Source organism: Rhineura floridana, chromosome 5 (assembly GCF_030035675.1).
Source record: "Rhineura floridana isolate rRhiFlo1 chromosome 5, rRhiFlo1.hap2, whole genome shotgun sequence".
In the NCBI taxonomy this organism is placed as follows: Eukaryota; Metazoa; Chordata; class Lepidosauria; order Squamata; family Rhineuridae; genus Rhineura; species Rhineura floridana.
This window is the reverse complement of record NC_084484.1, coordinates 99,538,441-99,555,579: the sequence shown is the minus strand read 5'-3', so window position 1 is coordinate 99,555,579 and position 17,139 is coordinate 99,538,441. Positions and strand designations below refer to the sequence as shown.

The 17,139-nt window shown below is 40.6% G+C and overlaps 1 protein-coding gene across 2 annotated transcripts in view; it reads right to left on the bottom strand.

The window, feature by feature from the left end:
- HLCS (holocarboxylase synthetase) overlaps positions 1-17,139 on the bottom strand; it is a 181,695-nt gene that overhangs the window by 144,040 nt on the left and 20,516 nt on the right. For both annotated transcript variants that reach the window (XM_061627679.1, XM_061627680.1), the window contains exons 4-5: positions 11,940-12,901; positions 11,223-11,405 (exon numbers count right to left, since the gene is read on the bottom strand). In XM_061627679.1, coding sequence (XP_061483663.1) covers positions 11,223-11,405; positions 11,940-12,901 — 1,145 coding nt within the window. The remainder of the gene's footprint in view (positions 1-11,222; positions 11,406-11,939; positions 12,902-17,139) is intronic.

Sequence of the window (17,139 nt, the reverse complement as noted above, 5' to 3'; positions counted from 1 at the left end):
GTACAAGATGTTTTCCAATACTAGTGCCAATTTTTCACCAGTAACTTGAAGGACTATGGCTAAACAATAAAAATCACTGCTATGCTTTTCCAACAACATAAAAAGCATAATAGCAGTATTTCAGTATCTAATATATTTTCTCTCAATATACATAACATTCGAAGTAGCTCTGAACTACATGCTTAAGGTTTGAATTATGTGGCAACAATCTACTTTAGCCATAAACTATGCTCTTTCCTCTTGCTACTTTTCAAATTTAATATTTCTTCTACTAGTAATTCTGAACAGATAATGCTAACCACCACCTAAAATCAACTTCTGGTCACAAATACAGTTTTTAGGAAGCTCTGTTTTCTCATAAAGTCTGGAGAGGGACTAAACACTTACTATTTCTATATTAAAGATCATGCTTCTAGTTAGGAAAAATGAGTTGCTTCATGGGCCAGGTTTGGAGAACATTCTGCCCTACCTTCTCCCTATATGAAGTGGGAAAATGAGGGAGACAAAATCTTCCCCACTATGACCAGCAAAAGCACCTATACCAGCTCCAGTGCATCTACACATCTACATATGGGCATAAAGGCTGAGTAGATGGTATGCATGCAATGTGTATAAACACTTGTCATTTGTTACTGTTGTTATTAATTGTATTAATAACCTGCCCTTTAGTAGCAAACTTACAAGAATCACTTCCTTCCATATGAACTTGTTTGAGCACCCAGATATGCTTCTGCGTCCCTATTCCAAATTCCACCATCAGAGCATCAGCAGGTAAGCAAAATAGATAGGATCTTTTATCTTAAGGAAACCAGCATTTGGAAAACCTTTCCAAGGGAACCCACTGATTCTCATTTTTCAGGCAGCTAAAAACGTGTATTTCAACAGGTTCTGTTATCCCTTGCCTTTTGAATGAAAACTTGAGGCTTGACTGTTAATGTCGACATGTTAATGCTGATGTATTTTATACACACCCATTTTTTTCATACCCTTCTGGGATATGATACTGATTATTTAATTGTGGAAGAAAAGTGATCATAAGGACACTCATAATGATAAGTGGCAATTAAAAAGGATATTAGTATTTGTATGTTTGCTGATTTTCTTATTAAACCACCTCTGTCACCACTATACAAGAATTTTCTACATAAAAAAAACAATTTCTAAATAGGTTTGTGACTGAATCACATGGTGGCATGTAAGTGTATTTCCAAAGGATTTGGATTAGATTACCCTTGGTCCCTTTTGAATCTTCTCAATTCTATGTAAGTTCTCTCAGAAACAGCTTCAATGGACCTTACTCCCAAAAATGTGTGCATTGGACTGCAGTCTAAAAGTCTAACACACAACTGCAAAACTGAATCAAGAAATTCAATGTTTGCTTTAAACTAGAAACTGCTGTTACTCATTGTAAGACCTGCATAATGCGATTCCTCCATACCAGCTGCATGTAACGTTAGTTTATCTTCACATCCACAATTTCCTTAGCTTGTTGAGAAACCTATACAAAACGTCCTAACATCCACCCTCATGTGACTGATAGTATTTATTTGAAACTTCAGTGGTGTCTTAACAAATACTACTAGTAGCCACTGTTTACTTAAACATGAGTCAAACACTTCATCATACATTCCATAATACAGAACACCATTACAAGTAAAAGCTTCTCATCTTCAAACAGCAACTATTCAACTTCTATGAGTCAGGGGTGACTTCAGGTAGCAAAGATTTTAAAAACTGGGTAACATGAAAGTCCAACTTTAAATTCTGCCAATATTTTAACCACAGCTTATTAAGTAAGGTTTTGTAATCTGTTTTCTTTGCTAAAGCAAAACATAAACATTCTCATACTTATGATACAGGTTTTCTTTGACTACAGATTATACAACAATGTGACAGTAATGTCAATATGACAGCATTTCACAAAATTTAGAAAGACGTCATCTTGTTATTTTCCATGTCTCTTATGTACATTAGCTTGAGGCAACACTAAAGGAGTAAAGAACCTTTGCAGGTTTGGAAATATTCCATTTTTGCCAGATCTTTATAGCTGATGTCATATTTAAGTAAACTACTGCTAAATTGAAAAGTTTCTCCAAAACATTCTTTATAAGATAGATAAATATATATATATTTAAAACCACCCACCTGCTTCACACCAATCCCCTATAACTCTGAGACTCAAAAGAATATTTGCTATGACATTTTCTAAAGCTGAAACTGAATCCAAACAGTCACTTTCTTTAATTACTCCAAGTGCAGATGGTTCAGGCATCATGTACCAGAAAAAGGCAATCATACTGCTGCCAGACTTCAGATGTCGTTTGAGTCTCTGCATTATAGTCTGAAAATATAAGAATAAGTCAACTACCAAGAGTGTTGCAAGGGAGGGTGTGTGTGTGTGAAATAAAATGATGGGACTTAAGGTGAGATCCAGAGCACACTAAGTCAAACTGAACTCAGCAGGGATTATTTCCAGATAAATGTGTTCAGGACCAAGGTATAAATAGCCTTTCCTTACACAACCGTTGCAGTCATCAATCCTGAGGGCTGTGCATTAGTGGACTTCCCACAACTTTTCACAGGGACAAAGAACAGCAGAATGTTTCCCTCTCCAGAGCCAACTATGGATCATCTTGTGCATTTGTGGTTGAGAATGCTGGGGATGACCCTGAATTAAGGACTTGAAGTTTTTCAACATGTGAACATTTTACAAAGTCTAAAAAGGAAGTGACAGAGCTGTCACTCTTACATTACATTCACATTCCTAGCCTTAAGTTTGGAACAAGAATGAAAAAGTGGGCCAAAACACAACTCAACAGCACATTCTCTCTAAAACAAAATGCCTTCATATATAAAGAACCCCTTAATCCTGCACTGATGCTGATCATGTCACAGGAATACATAATAATGAATAATGAATAATGAATACAAAAGATTTTATTACCAAAAGGGATTATCATAGTCAGGTCAGCCCTCTCCTTTTTTCATGAACAATCATAAAAGTAAATTGATTTTGTAACCTCAACTTAAAAGTTTGAGGATAAAGAAGCACAATTCAACAATGTTACGTCTGTTTCAATTGGCTATAATCCATATAATTATATATTATATAACATAAATGGGGCACAACAACAGTGCATAGAAGGTTGCAATAAAAAAGTAAGAAGATCAACTGGGATCATAAGGGGGATAAGTGATCAACTGGGTATATAAGGGATAAGACGATCTTTCAGGTATCCTGGTCCCAAACTGTGTAGGGCTTTGTACACCAAGACTAGAATCTGGAACTTGGCCCGGTAGCAAATGGGCAGCCAGTGCAATTCTTTCAGCAGCAGGATAACATGTTGGCAATACCGTGCCCCAGTGAGCAGTTGTGCTGCCGCCTTTTGCACCAGCTGCAGCTTCCGGACCAACCTCAAGGGCAACCCTACATAGAGTGTATTACAGTAATCCAGCCTGGAGGTTACCAGTGCATGGACAACAGTGGTCACACTATCCTGGACCAGAGATATTCATAGCTATCTTACCAGCCAAAGCTGGCAAAAGGCACTCATAGCCACTGAGGTCATCTGAGCCTCTAGCAACAAAGATGGATCCAGGAGCACCCCCAGACTACGAACCTGTTCTTTCAGAGGGAGTATAACTCCATCCAAAGCAGGAAATTGATCAATATTTTGAAGAAAAAGCAATGGCAGAGACCTAATCTCTATTGTGTTTGTGATCCATACTGCAGCCTCATACCGGTTTTCTGCTGAAAATCACTTCCTACCCCTGAAAGTGCTGTTTGCAGTAAACAACATCTTCCAGACTGAGATGGTGAAGAAACCACGAGGGAACACTTTTCAGTGGAAGAGCAACATGGGCCCCAGTCCAGATCAGAAGTGTATTCTGAACCTTGTGGCTGCTTTTCCTCCAAAATAAGAGTGGCCAAGTTAAGTGCACTTTATGAAATTAAATTTAAAAAAACTTACACAAGCAGTTCTTGGGACATTTTACTACTCTGAACCAAATTCCAACATATATTGGGGGTGCTTAAATGTCCCCAAACACATCCATATGTCTTAAATCTGCTTCATTGGATAAGTTTTCTTTTGAAGAAAACCAACATATTGTATTGACTGGGATGAAAAAGCACCCCAAACACAAAAATCAGTTAATGTTTTGTCCCAGGCACTTTTTGTGTATAGAAAGAAAACTGTAAATAATAATCCAGCCATCCAGGGCAAAATCTACAATGAGAGGAAGATGATTTTCTACCACTTGAAGATGGATTTGGGAGATTACATCCCCTCCAACCCCTATTATAATACTATACAATCTGGTTACACAATTGACTCTTTTTACCTAGTACACTATCCCAAAATTAATTTCTCATGTTTCTCTTTACTTCTGCCTATTCAACAACTTGCGTGTGTCGTATGAGTTGGGACAAACGTGCGTTACAAGCCAGACTTTAATTTCTCAGAAATGGGGAACAGCCATTGCTTCTGTATCCCAGATTCCTAGCTGTGTAACCTGATATCTGAAAACTCCATCTTGGAACTGAGTCTACAAGCTGACTTCATAGTTAATCATCAGCCTAATTTTTTTTACTTTTCCATTTATTTTTATGTTTCCTTGTCCTCCTCGCCCCCTGCTTTGTGTAATATCTTGCCTGACAAAGAGTTCTGGAGAAGTTGAAAGCTTGCCCCACTTTTGTGACATTTTGGATGGTCCCAATAAAAGTATTGCCCAGCTGTGGATTTGAAAAGTTAATGGCTGAAATTTGGAGACATTGTTTACTACTGTGTAGGTGATAATACCCTAAAAGGACTATGCTGTAAGTCTACTCCTGTATAAATCCTGCAATGAAAAGTAAGCCAAGGGTTAAGAATTTTGCTCCACAACTGACCATAAAACACTTGACTAATGTGAGGTGTAGTATGGCCCTCAGTTATTATAGAGCCTATGAAATTGACTACCATACAGCCACACCAGCATAGAATGTGCGGCAACATCTAATGTTGTTCATCTGCTTGTGCAATGCAAATTCACTTGTGCAACAGTTCTGGTTTCTCTTCTCCCTCTTCCAGTCCCATCCATCTACTGCAAGATCTGCTCCAGTGGGTCCCCCAAGCCTCCAGAGAGATTTTGGGAGTATGCAAGGAGCTGCAAAAAAGGAGGAAATGAAGGAGAAGCCCTGCTGCACAAGTGGACATCAGTTTGCACTACATTAATACAGACCTCCAAAGCATAATATTGAGCTTCTGAATTTTAAGCTTTTAAATTAATGTAATTAGAATTTAAAAATTCTATTTAAACAGTTTTATGATCCCCAGGACCATGTAGCTCTGCCTTGAAAAAACCTTGGGTCTTACCCAATGCTGCAGGTCTGCTGGTGCAAGGTACTTTTGTGCACACAACAAAACTTCCCATTCCTCTCCTGTCCCCTCCAGCCCCCTGCACACCCTCCACATCAGCTCCAGAGCATTGGCCAACCCAATGTGCTAGGGGAGGAGAAGAAATTGAAGTCCAGTTCCACTGGCACAGCATTGGATATAACCCCTTATTGTCCCACATTTTTTGTCAAACTTATTCTTTATCTGAATGACCACGTTCATGAACAGAGAGAGAGAACAAAACATTCAAACCTCTACAAAAACCAGGAAAGACAAAATGAATCTGCCAGAGAATGAATTTGCATACGTTTTCTAAAACTGCCAAAAAAAAATTGTTGGTCAGAGACTAAGATTCTTTAGCACATTATTTTCAGTGCAATCTGCTGCAGCGTACCTTTCAAAGTTCTTGAGATGCTTCAGATAGTTTTTAAATCTGAAAAATCAATGACTAAGGCTTTTGACATAATCCACTATCGCTATTTCACCAAGAGAAATAACATTTATTACAAACTCATATACTATGCAAAACATAACCTCTAAAGCAGCTCAGAAGTGCCATCTTGTGGCAACCCCCCAAAAAAAACCTCAGTACTCATATTTAAATTGCTTCCTGAAAAAAAGTGAATGATGTCACCTTTAATTTAACAGGAACAGAAAAACAGCCCTGCTGGATCAGGCCAAAGGCCAATCAAGTCTTGTATTGTCTTCATTAGTGACTGTCCCCACCCCTAAGCAGTAAGAAATGCTAAAGCTTCAATTAAATCTACAAGCCAACTGTGAAAGGGGTTAATTTAGATTTATACACAAGTTATATTCTGGATAATTTAAAAAACATTTTTATAGTATCTTTAAAGGTAAAAACCTTTTCATGAAATTCTATTTACAATTGAAAGGCGTACCTTCATTAAAACACAAGTATAAATTTTCAAAAAGAGATGGAATTAGAAGTCAGAAGAACAGTATGGTTAGCAGAAGTCATAAAATTAGCTTTTTTGGGGGGGGGAATAAAAGAGGACAGCTTGCCAGCATCCCAATTAATTTTGTTAAGCTGACCCATGGAAGGTCCTCTTTTCTTGCAGCAAGCTACCTGCAAAGTCATACTATTGATTTGTAATAGTACCATTTGCTCATTTTAAACTGTGATAATTGTAATTTGATCATGGATAATCAGGAAACATGCAATACTGATGAAGGCAAAGAATGCAAGGATTTAAGAAATAGCTGGTTTGTTGTATAAACACATACTCAGTATGTTAATGTACTGTTTAAGTGCTCATGTTTTTATCAGCATATTTTTAATGTCTTTGAAGTTATTGCTTCCTGTCTTGATGGCTTTCTGAAACCAAATAAAAGATGGAATAGAATTCCATAATCACATCTAAATTACTGTCATAATGCTCTTCAGACATTTTAAAATTCATAGTTGTAATGATTCAATTTTGGTTTAACAATCAGAAAGGTATTTCAGATTAAAAGAAGATCCATCAAGGAAAAACAAGAAAACTGCATAAAGTAACAAGAAACGAAACTGGTAAATTGTGGATACGCTATTCCACAAAACACCAAAGTCAAGTACTTCTAAAATGCATCAAGTAGTTTTCACCCATAAATGGTATAGCTGTTTTAGTTTACTGTAGCAAAAACAACTGTCATGTAGCACTTTAAACACTAACAAATTTGAGTTGATCTTGGACATGGCAGACTCTCACCTGCTCCTCATATAGAATGAGTTCTTTCCCCTGCAGCTTAAGATCCTATATTACACTAAAACTTCACCTATAATAATTTTTTTGGCCTTCAAGGTGCCACGAGTCTCTGTTATTCTTGATGTATTTTGTTCACTAAATTCTGCTTGTTAAATAGAACGGACTGTTGGTCTCATCTGAAAGGTGGTTTTCCCACTATCATGCCATCACGTGGGTTATAGCGCTATCTAGCATCTGAAGGCAAGAATGCACAGGAGTCAAGACCCGGGCTGCTCTCTCGGCCCACTCCAGTTCATTTGTGACAAGGCCGAAGTGAGACATCTGAACAGCGGTCATACACATAACAGGTAGACATGCAAAGAAAAGGGCAACTACCCAAAGAAAGGAGCAGCAACAGCCAGAACAAGTACAAAGGGTCTTGACTCAATCACACATTATAAACTTATTAAAATGGTAACCTTTACCACTAAAAATGTGTATGAAAACATGATACAGTATAATACACCCAGGCAGCCTCCATCAGGGAGGGCCATGATGGCATGATACCTGGGAAAACCACCTTTCAGCTGAGACCAATGGTCCATTTTCCCCAGGTAGCATGCCATCACATGGAATGTACCAAAGCAGTCCTAGTAGGGAGGGACTACCAGCTGCCTAGACCTGAGAAACAACCTGTTGCAGAACACGCCCCTGAAAATAAGCATCGGCAAAAGGATACCGGTATATCTTATAATGAATGAATCTGGAGTAGACCATACCACTGCCCTGCAAATATCTGCAAGAGGTGCATTTGTTGCAAACACAGCTGTGGTAGCTGCAGATCTGGTTGAATGTGCCGTGATATTGTGAGGCACCGGAAGCTTGTGTGACTCGTAGGCCAGGGCAATGCAGGTGCACAGCCAACAAGATAAGGTGGATTTCACCACTTTCTTCCCCAGAGTTCTCGGGTGAAAAGATACAAACAAGGATTCCGTAAGCCGTATATCTTGGGTATGGCGAAGGTAGACCTTGAGGGCTCTCTGGATATCGAGAGAGTGCCAGGCTTTCTCAAGAGGGTGAAACAAATTAGGACAAAAGGATGGAAGTACAATGTCCTGGTTACAATGAAACGCAGAGCTTACCTTGGATCAGAAAGATGGGTCCGGATGTAAAACTACTGAATCCTTATGAAAGGTGCAGAGATGATGGGCTGATGAGAGAGCTCCCAACTCTGAGACCCGTCTAGCCGAAGTGACAGCCACTAGAAAAAGGATTTTAAAGGAAAGCACCCGCAAGGGCACGGTCCTGAGGAGCTCAAATGGAGGGTGTTGCAGTGCTTGAAGTACCTTCTGTAAACTCCATGATGAAAAATGATGACACACTCCTTTCAAAAAAAATTTAATCAGTGGATGAGAACCCATAGGGATACTTGATGAAGCGACAGCCAAGATTGAAGATATAGTAGAAGCTTGGCGCCACAAAGTATTGAAGTAGACTTCAGTCCCATCATCAAACCCTTGTGAAGGAACTGTAATACCTGTTGGATTGTGGCTTTAGAAGGTTGTAAACCCCGAGAGACACACCAGGTGGAAAATGCTGACCATGTGCTCTGGTAAATTTGATTAGTCAATGGCCGTCTAGAGGAGAGAATGGTGTCAGTAACCTCCTGCAACAAGCCGGTGTGGATCAACTGTGTCCGCTCAAATGCCAAGCTGTCAGACTCAGCCAGTTGGGACCCAGATGCCAGATCGGTCCCTGTGAGAGAAGATCCAGCCTCACTAGCATCCTCCAAGGATCTGCTATTGACAAGGTGAGGAGATCTGAGAACCACGAGCAGTGTGGCCAGTACAGGGCTAGTAGAACTATTTGAGCCCGTTCATGCCACAGTTACCCTCAGTGTTCTGTCTAGCAGAGGAATAGGTGGAAATACATATAGGAGGCTGTCGGGCTACAGAGTCCGAAGAGTGTCTACAGACTCCGCCTTTGTCTCAAGATATCCTGAGAAGAACCGGGGAAGTTGAGAGTTGTTGCTCAAGGCAAACAGATCCACAGTCAAAGCGCCAAAGCATTGCTGGAGGAGACGAAATACCACCAGATGTAACTTCCATTCCCCCGGAATCACTTGTTGTCTGCTTAGCCAGTCCACAGTAACATTCAAAACCCTGCTGCTATGCTCCGCTCTCAAGGACAGCAGGTGTTTCTCGGCCCAGATGAATATCAGAGTGGTTTCCGCCTGCAGAGTGGTTGCCGGTTCAAGTGAGATTTCACACATATGTTGTCTGTACGAATCAGGACATGAGTAAGATGAAACATAGTCTGGAAGTGACGGAGGGCTAAATAGACTGCTTGCAGCTCCAGCCAGTTTATGCTGTGATACCTCTCCAACATGGACCAGGTGCCTTGAGTGAAGCAGGGTCTGCAGCAGGACCTCCAGCCGATCAGACTGTCATCAGTTGTAAGAACATTCCTGTCTGGCTCTTGGAAGGGAGCCCCCTGTCGAAGATTCTGAGTTATGGACCACCACTTTAAGGAAGACTGCAGTGAGAGGGAAAGACGAATATCTTGATGCATCGAATTGGCAATGTCGAACTGAAACAGCAATAAGGCCCACTGGAGCGCATGCGTTTGGTGTTGAGCCCACGGAACAATATGAATGGTTGATACAAGCATGCCCGGGACTTTTGTCAGTAACATCACATGTGCTGTTGAACGGTGCATCAGAAGCCATGCCACGTCCCTTATCGCTGAGATTCGATCCACTGATAGAAAAACCATGGCTTGAGCTGTGTCCAGAATGGCTCCTAGGTGCTGAAGTCTTTGGGTAGGAGATAGATAACTTTTCTCGAGATTGACTAGGAACCCGTGGTCCCTCAGGGCCGCAAGAGTATGATGAATGTGACGTAAAACCTGTTCTCTGGATTCCGCCCAGACCAGTAGGTCATCCAGATACGGATAAATGTGGACACCCTGGAGACAGAGGTGGGCAATCAGGGTGACCATCACCTTGATGAAAACTCTTGGAGCTGCTGAGAGGATGAACGATATTGGAAGTGATGTTGGCCAAACACAAACCTCAGGAAGCTTCTGTGGGCAAGACAGATTGGAACATGCAGACATGCCTCCTTCAAGTTGATGGATGCCAAGAAGTCCCCTTCCTGTACTGCCTCTATGATCGAGACTAGGGACTTCATTTTGAAGCAACGCTATCTCACATGTTCAAAAACTTGATATCTAGAATTGCTCTCCATGAAAGATCTTTCTTGGGAACTGCAAACAGAACGGAGTAGACCCCAACATAGCGTTCATTCAGCTGCACTTGTTGTATGGCTGCTATATCCTGAAGGTGCTGTAGGGCTTCCTCCATCACTGTTTCCCTGGGGAGAGAGCCGGGGTGTAGGTGATCCAGAACTCTATTTTGTAGCTGGAAAAAATAAGATTGCTTACCTAGGAGTCCATCGTCATGTGTTGCCAATGTTCCACAAAATGAATCTGCCTCCAAAAGGGATGGCATCAATAACGTCTCTGTTGATGGCCTCTCCTTCCTGAAGAGGAGGAAGAGGGGGCAGACTTGCCCCAATATTGACTGCAGCCATGAAATCGCTGCTTGGACCAAGAACCTTTGGGTTTTCAAAGTCATGGCCCCTTCCCCCGGTTCGCGTTTCTCCAAATGGCTGAAAGAAGTGGTATGGGGCGAACCTTCTAAATGATCTCTGGTCCTCTTTTTTATTCGTGGCTAAGACTGGCTTCCGCTTGTCTTAGGATCCACCATGATGGATTTGAGAGCCTCTTCTCCAAATAACATAGTGCTTGTATAGGGGGCCATAGAGAGATTGGCTCCAGCCGTAGTATCAGCAAGAATGAACTGGAGTGGGCAGAGAGAGCAGCCTGGGTCTTGACTCCTGCACATTCTTGCCTTTGGATGCTAGATGGTGCTATAACCCACATGATGGCATGCTACCTGGGGAAAACACTGGCTTTCATGGCTCACAAAGTTCTGTTACAAGAAGACATGACTTCTTTTTTATGCCTGGTATGAACATAGTTCAGGTTATACCATTGCCCAATAATAGAAGTTTTGAAAAATGTACCATAGTAAATTCAGAAATTTGGCATTTTTGAAAGCAGGCTTTAAATTAAATACAACTAAATATAGGCTTACCTTATCAGATGAGAGTAGGTAAATCGGAGTTAATGGGGGAATTTCACTTAATTCACAGCTCAAATGAAGTAGTGTCAGGATTTCTGTAAGAACATTGTATCTTTTGGCATTGCTTATTTTGAGCAAATTGAAGTCATCCTTTGCTTGACTAGACAAACGCTTGACATTCACCTCCAAATGTGCCTGTGAATATAAGACATAAAAATTATCCTTAAAATTTATTAAAAGCCACTTTTTAAAAACCTAGGGTTACTACATTAACTGCATAATCAACTACAGTGATACTTCCTGTTTTTATTGTGCTAATTCTCAATCACCAGGTAGACAAGTTGTTTATTTACAGAAATGACATATTAAGGTAATACAGAATGCAGCCACAGTACTACTGTGACAAGCAATATGTACCTGCTGATATCACTGTCAATCTCATTTAAAAATAACTCAAATCATATTTTCTCAAACAGACTGGAATTAATTTAAACCTTTCAATCACTTCATCTGGATTGGTTTATATTATATTGCCTTTTATATCAAGTGAAGAGACTTCTAGTATGGAATTTTATTACAACAGAAGGGTTAGTGGTAATGCTATAGCACAGCAGACTTATAGAAATCTGTTTGGAAAAATCAGTCCAAGTCTACCACTTCCTTTAAAACAAGATTCTTTAAGAATACATTGAAAAAAACAACATCAAACAAAATGTATGTGCACCATACCTGACAGAGAATGGCTTCTCCACCACTATTTCCATATGGCAGGTGAACAATCACCACATCTTTATCTGGACTGTCCAAGTAACCTAGTGGCTTCACAGAGATGAATTCTTCTGTACTTTCTTTCTCAAAAATGTTCCCACTAACCAGAACATTTAGTCTAATCTCTTCACTCATAGCTGTTGAAAACACAAATCCTTGTATTTTGCCCATCAGTTCATTTTTACTTTCAAGCTTTATTCCACCAAAAGTGAAAGAGGAACCAAGTCCCAAAATCTTTCCACCTTTTGACATGAAAGTGAGAAATTGTTTGGACACAGCATCTGAAATGGGGTCTGACGCAGCAATGATCAACAGCAATGCATTGTCAAGCCAGGGAACACTCAAAACTTGTTTCTCTAACAACTGGTAGACTGTGTAAGCATTAATATCAACACATTCCATGATGAGTGATTTTATTTCTTCAAATTTCACTTTTTCAGGGTCAGAACCAACATAAATTAAAATATTAGGAGGTTTCCCAGTAAGGTTTACTCTTTTCAGGTTTCTTGCCAGATAATTATCACTAACATCTTCCAAATTGCCACTATAATCATCAGGAAGATCTGGAATATTTTCTGCAGAGGCAAACTTAACTGACTCAATTGTACTAGTCTCCAGTTCCAAGCACTCATGGCAGCTGGAAAGATGCAGGTGGTGGTGTTCACCAGTACCCATTTCCTTTTCAGATATTTGCTCACGTTGTTCAGGATGTTCATTTACTTTCTGCAGTTTGCATGTTCCTCTATGCATTTCTTGATCACCTCCTACATAGTTGACAGCTTCCTCTTTTGGATTAGCAGCAGTCTCAAAAGTAGACTCTTGAATCAGTTCACCAAGCTGTATCTTATCAGTATTTTCCTCTTTTTTGGTATTTGGAGCCAGTTGTTCTAACTCTTCCAGTGATGACTTCTGTAAGTGCACAGCTGACACATTTAAAGTAAGTGATTAAACAAAATGAATAAAGATAGCAATGCTAAATAATGCTGCCTTTAGTATAAATTTAAACTGGCACTTAAATTCTAAATAATTCTGCCCTAATGTTTGCATTTTACTACGAACTTGTTTGTGATGCAACATAACATTAAGTTACAGTGATGATGCACTGACACAGCCAGCAGTCAATCCTCCTTTCTCTCCTAAAAAAATATGTGCTGGCAAAGCACATCTTGAGATTAAGCTGTTGGTGATTAAAGTCATTATTTGCACTAACAAAAAAATGCCTGTCTTACTTAAACGTTATGCCAATAAACCACTGTATGCATGCACAAAAGAAAAACGTCTAGCAGTTAAACTGAGAACAAGTACGGCTAAACAATTAAGTGATCCAAAGCAAAGGTCAAAATTGGCATGTGTTCATTCTGGAGTTTCAGATTTTGGTATCCAACTAAGGACACTTCAGCGGCCAAATCTTCAGAAGTAATAATCAGTCAGGTCAGGTCAGCACACAACTGAGCATGGACAATGGTTAGATTCTCACATTCAGCTCTTCGGGCTGCATGTGAGGGTTATGACTTGAGAAATATGCTTACAAAGCTCAAGAAATAATTGATGCTGATTGGATGCAGATGCACAAATCATGAAGATAGTTTTCATCAGCACTGCAGTTTGGATGAGAATGTACCTCCCTTCCTGTCTTAAAATACAGATGCGCTTTACCATCTGCTATCTGTGACATTGTGTTCGGTTATTACTGATGTGCAAGACATTGCACAACTATCTCTACACCGAAATCACTCTGCATTGAAACCCACTTCCAATTATGCATGCACTAAAATAAACTTTTAAACAGAAGTTTGTATTTCTAGAATTCCACAGCAGCTATCAGATTTTTCACTTTTAAATCATACAATTTTAGACATGCAAATTTCTAGATCCCCTAGAAGATCAAAACTAGATCTTCCAGGATGTGAAGAATTATGATAGTTAAACATTCACAACTTTTTTACTCCACTCCATAAAGCACACCAGTATAAAAACAGTCGTTATCAGTCATTAGCTTGACTAATCAACACAGTAACTGAACTGAGAGGTTAAAAATTAAATGCTTACAAGAATGACATCAACACCAAGAAACTATTTCACAGGAGAGGTGCTCCAGTAAAAGTTGCATGTGTTAACATACAATTCATAACACTAAATAATTTAATCAGTTAACTTGGTGGCGACTCACATTTAAGACTTTGGCAACAAGTCCTTAAGCGTGAAGCTATGCTACTATAACAGAAGTGGGGAGCATGTGGCTTTCCAGATGTTGTCAGACTACAGCTCCCATCATCCCTGACCATGCTGATTGTGACCCATTAGGAGCACAACAAGTTCCCCACCCCTGCATTATAGGGAGCAATACTGTACATACGTACCCCCACCCCTGTTCCTTTCTACCATATAGGGGTCTAGGCCCTCCACTTCTCTCCAGATGTGGTACTGAACCCCATTATCTTTGCCATTTATGATACCTATCTGCATATTGATCAGGCATGAGTTAATTGATTCTTTCAGCCTTACTTAATGCCAAATTATTGCTTTAATATATATAGTAGGGCCCTGCTTTTCAGTGCTCCGCTAATACGGTGGTACTAGTGGGGCGATCAGCTGTAGTGCGGGGAGCTCCAGTCACCGCACTCCAGCTGACAGGGATCAGCTGGAGCGTGAGCTCCCTGCGCTCCAGCTGGTTGCGTGCTCCAGCTGATCGCGCGCTACAGCTAATGAGCTGTAGCACAGGGAGCTTGTGCGCTACAGCTGATCGCTGCCTCAGCTGGAGCATGGCGGCTGGAGCTCCCCACACTACAGCTGATTGCGCAATCAGCTGTAGGGTTGGGAGTTCACGCGCTACAGCTGAGTAGGGCCCCACTTTCCAGCAGTTTTCACTTTACTGCGGGGGGAGTGAACGGAACCTGCCGTATGAGTGGGGCCCTACTGTAATATGTTGGACCTATAAAAAGTCCCAATCCAACAATGAACTCGGTGAGAGCTAGATACCTTTCCAAGACCCATATTTATAACTGTGCTGTTACTCATAAATTATTAAGATTGGACTTTAAGTTCACAAACATGCATATGATAAATGATAGCAATAATGGAACTGCAATGAACAGATAGCAGGATGGACTTTCTTACACAGCGCGTCAATGAAGATATGTTGGTCCAAGTCACTTTGTGTGCCACTGCAAACATACATACAGTGCCTTGTAAAAGTAATCAGACCCCTGACCAATGCTTTCATATTACTGAACTACAAATGATACATTGTAATTTTGTTCTGTATGAGATTTTATTTTGAAACACTGAAAGTCAAAATAAATTATTGTAAGGTAACATTGGATTTATGTTGGGAAATGTTTGTAAGAAATATAAAAAACTGAAACATGTTGCTTGCATTAATTATTCAACCCCCCCATTAATATTTGGTAGAGCCACCTTGCGCTTTAAATCTTTTGGGGTAGGCAAGTACCAGCTTTGCACACAGCGTCAGAGGGATTTTGGCCCATTCTTCTTGGCAGATTCACTCCAGGTCGTTCTGGTTGGATGCCACTTGTGGACTGAAATTTTCAAAGAGCACCACAGATTCTCAATGAGATTGAGATCAGGAGTTTGACTGGGCATCTATAGGACATTCACCTTTTTGTTCTTGAGCCACTTCAATGTTGCTTTGGCCTTGTGCTTGGGATTATTGTTCTGCTGAAAAGTGAATTTTCTCCCAAGCTTCAGTTTTTTAGTGGACTGAAGCAGGTTCCCCTGCAGTATTTCCCTGTATTTTGCTCCATCCATTCTTCCTTTATTTTAACAAGAGGCCCAGTCCCTGCTAATGAGAAGCATCCCCACAGCATGATGCTTCCACCACACTTCACTGTAGGGATGGTGTGTCTTGACCCCTCACTGGATTGTCACCTTGTATTGGTGAGTGGGCTTGTGTGTTCCAATGAACCCTATGAGCAATGCCGTCAGGAGTCAGGTACTCCCAGCAGGGTCACCCATGGCAGTAAGGTCAAAGGAGAGGAACCAGACAAAGAACGATCCAAGAATGTCCTCAACGGCGTAACAGGCGGAGGATAACAATGTGTATGTTACAATGGCTGTGAAGGCAGATGAAAGCTGAAGTAGATAAAAGACTTCCAATCATCATTGTATCCATGCCATTGGATTAAAGCCTTCTTCTGTCAAGATTGTGTGTTTATTGTTGTGCGCCAACCTCCCCACATAAAACCAATTCATGCACAGGCATCTTACAACCAAACCAAAAGTCCCATGGCGATTGGCGAATGGCGACGGGGGCAGGACTGTGAAAGCTGGAAGCCCCAAGTTATGGAGCAGCACATGGGCGGTGGACAGAAATTCATTCGACCTGGCTCAAGGACCGAGGCAGTTGAGTAGTTTGGCAGCTATATCCACAACTGAGCAGTCCTATTCAGGATCCACTCTGCTCACCCCGAATGGGGAGGGGGCTAGAAAAGGTGCCCTTAAACATAGTCTGCCTCATCTCCCTGATTGGATTACCGCATCCAGTGGGGTCACCACTTAGCGGTCGCAAAAGACAATTGAATTTTGGAACATGGAATATATGGACATTGCTGGACAATACAGATAGTGAATGTCCTGAACGCAGGACTGCCATCATCATGAAGGAGTTGAGACATTTTAATATTGACATAGCAGCACTCCAAGAAACCCAAAGAGCAGGAGAAGGACAATTGAAGGAAGAAAATGGAGGTTATACCTTCTTCTGGAAAGGACTGCCTGAACAAGAATGACGAATACATTGTAATTTTGTTCTGTATGAGATTTTATTTTGAAACACTGAAAGTCAAAATAAATTATTGTAAGGTAACATTGGATTTATGTTGGGAAATGTTTGTAAGAAATATAAAAAACTGAAACATGTTGCTTGCATTAATTATTCAACCCCCCCATTAATATTTGGTAGAGCCACCTTGCGCTTTAAATCTTTTGGGGTAGGCAAGTACCAGCTTTGCACACAGCGTCAGAGGGATTTTGGCCCATTCTTCTTGGCAGATTCACTCCAGGTCGTTCTGGTTGGATGCCACTTGTGGACTGAAATTTTCAAAGAGCACCACAGATTCTCAATGAGATTGAGATCAGGAGTTTGACTGGGCATCTATAGGACATTCACCTTTTTGTTCTTGAGCCACTTCAATGTTGCTTT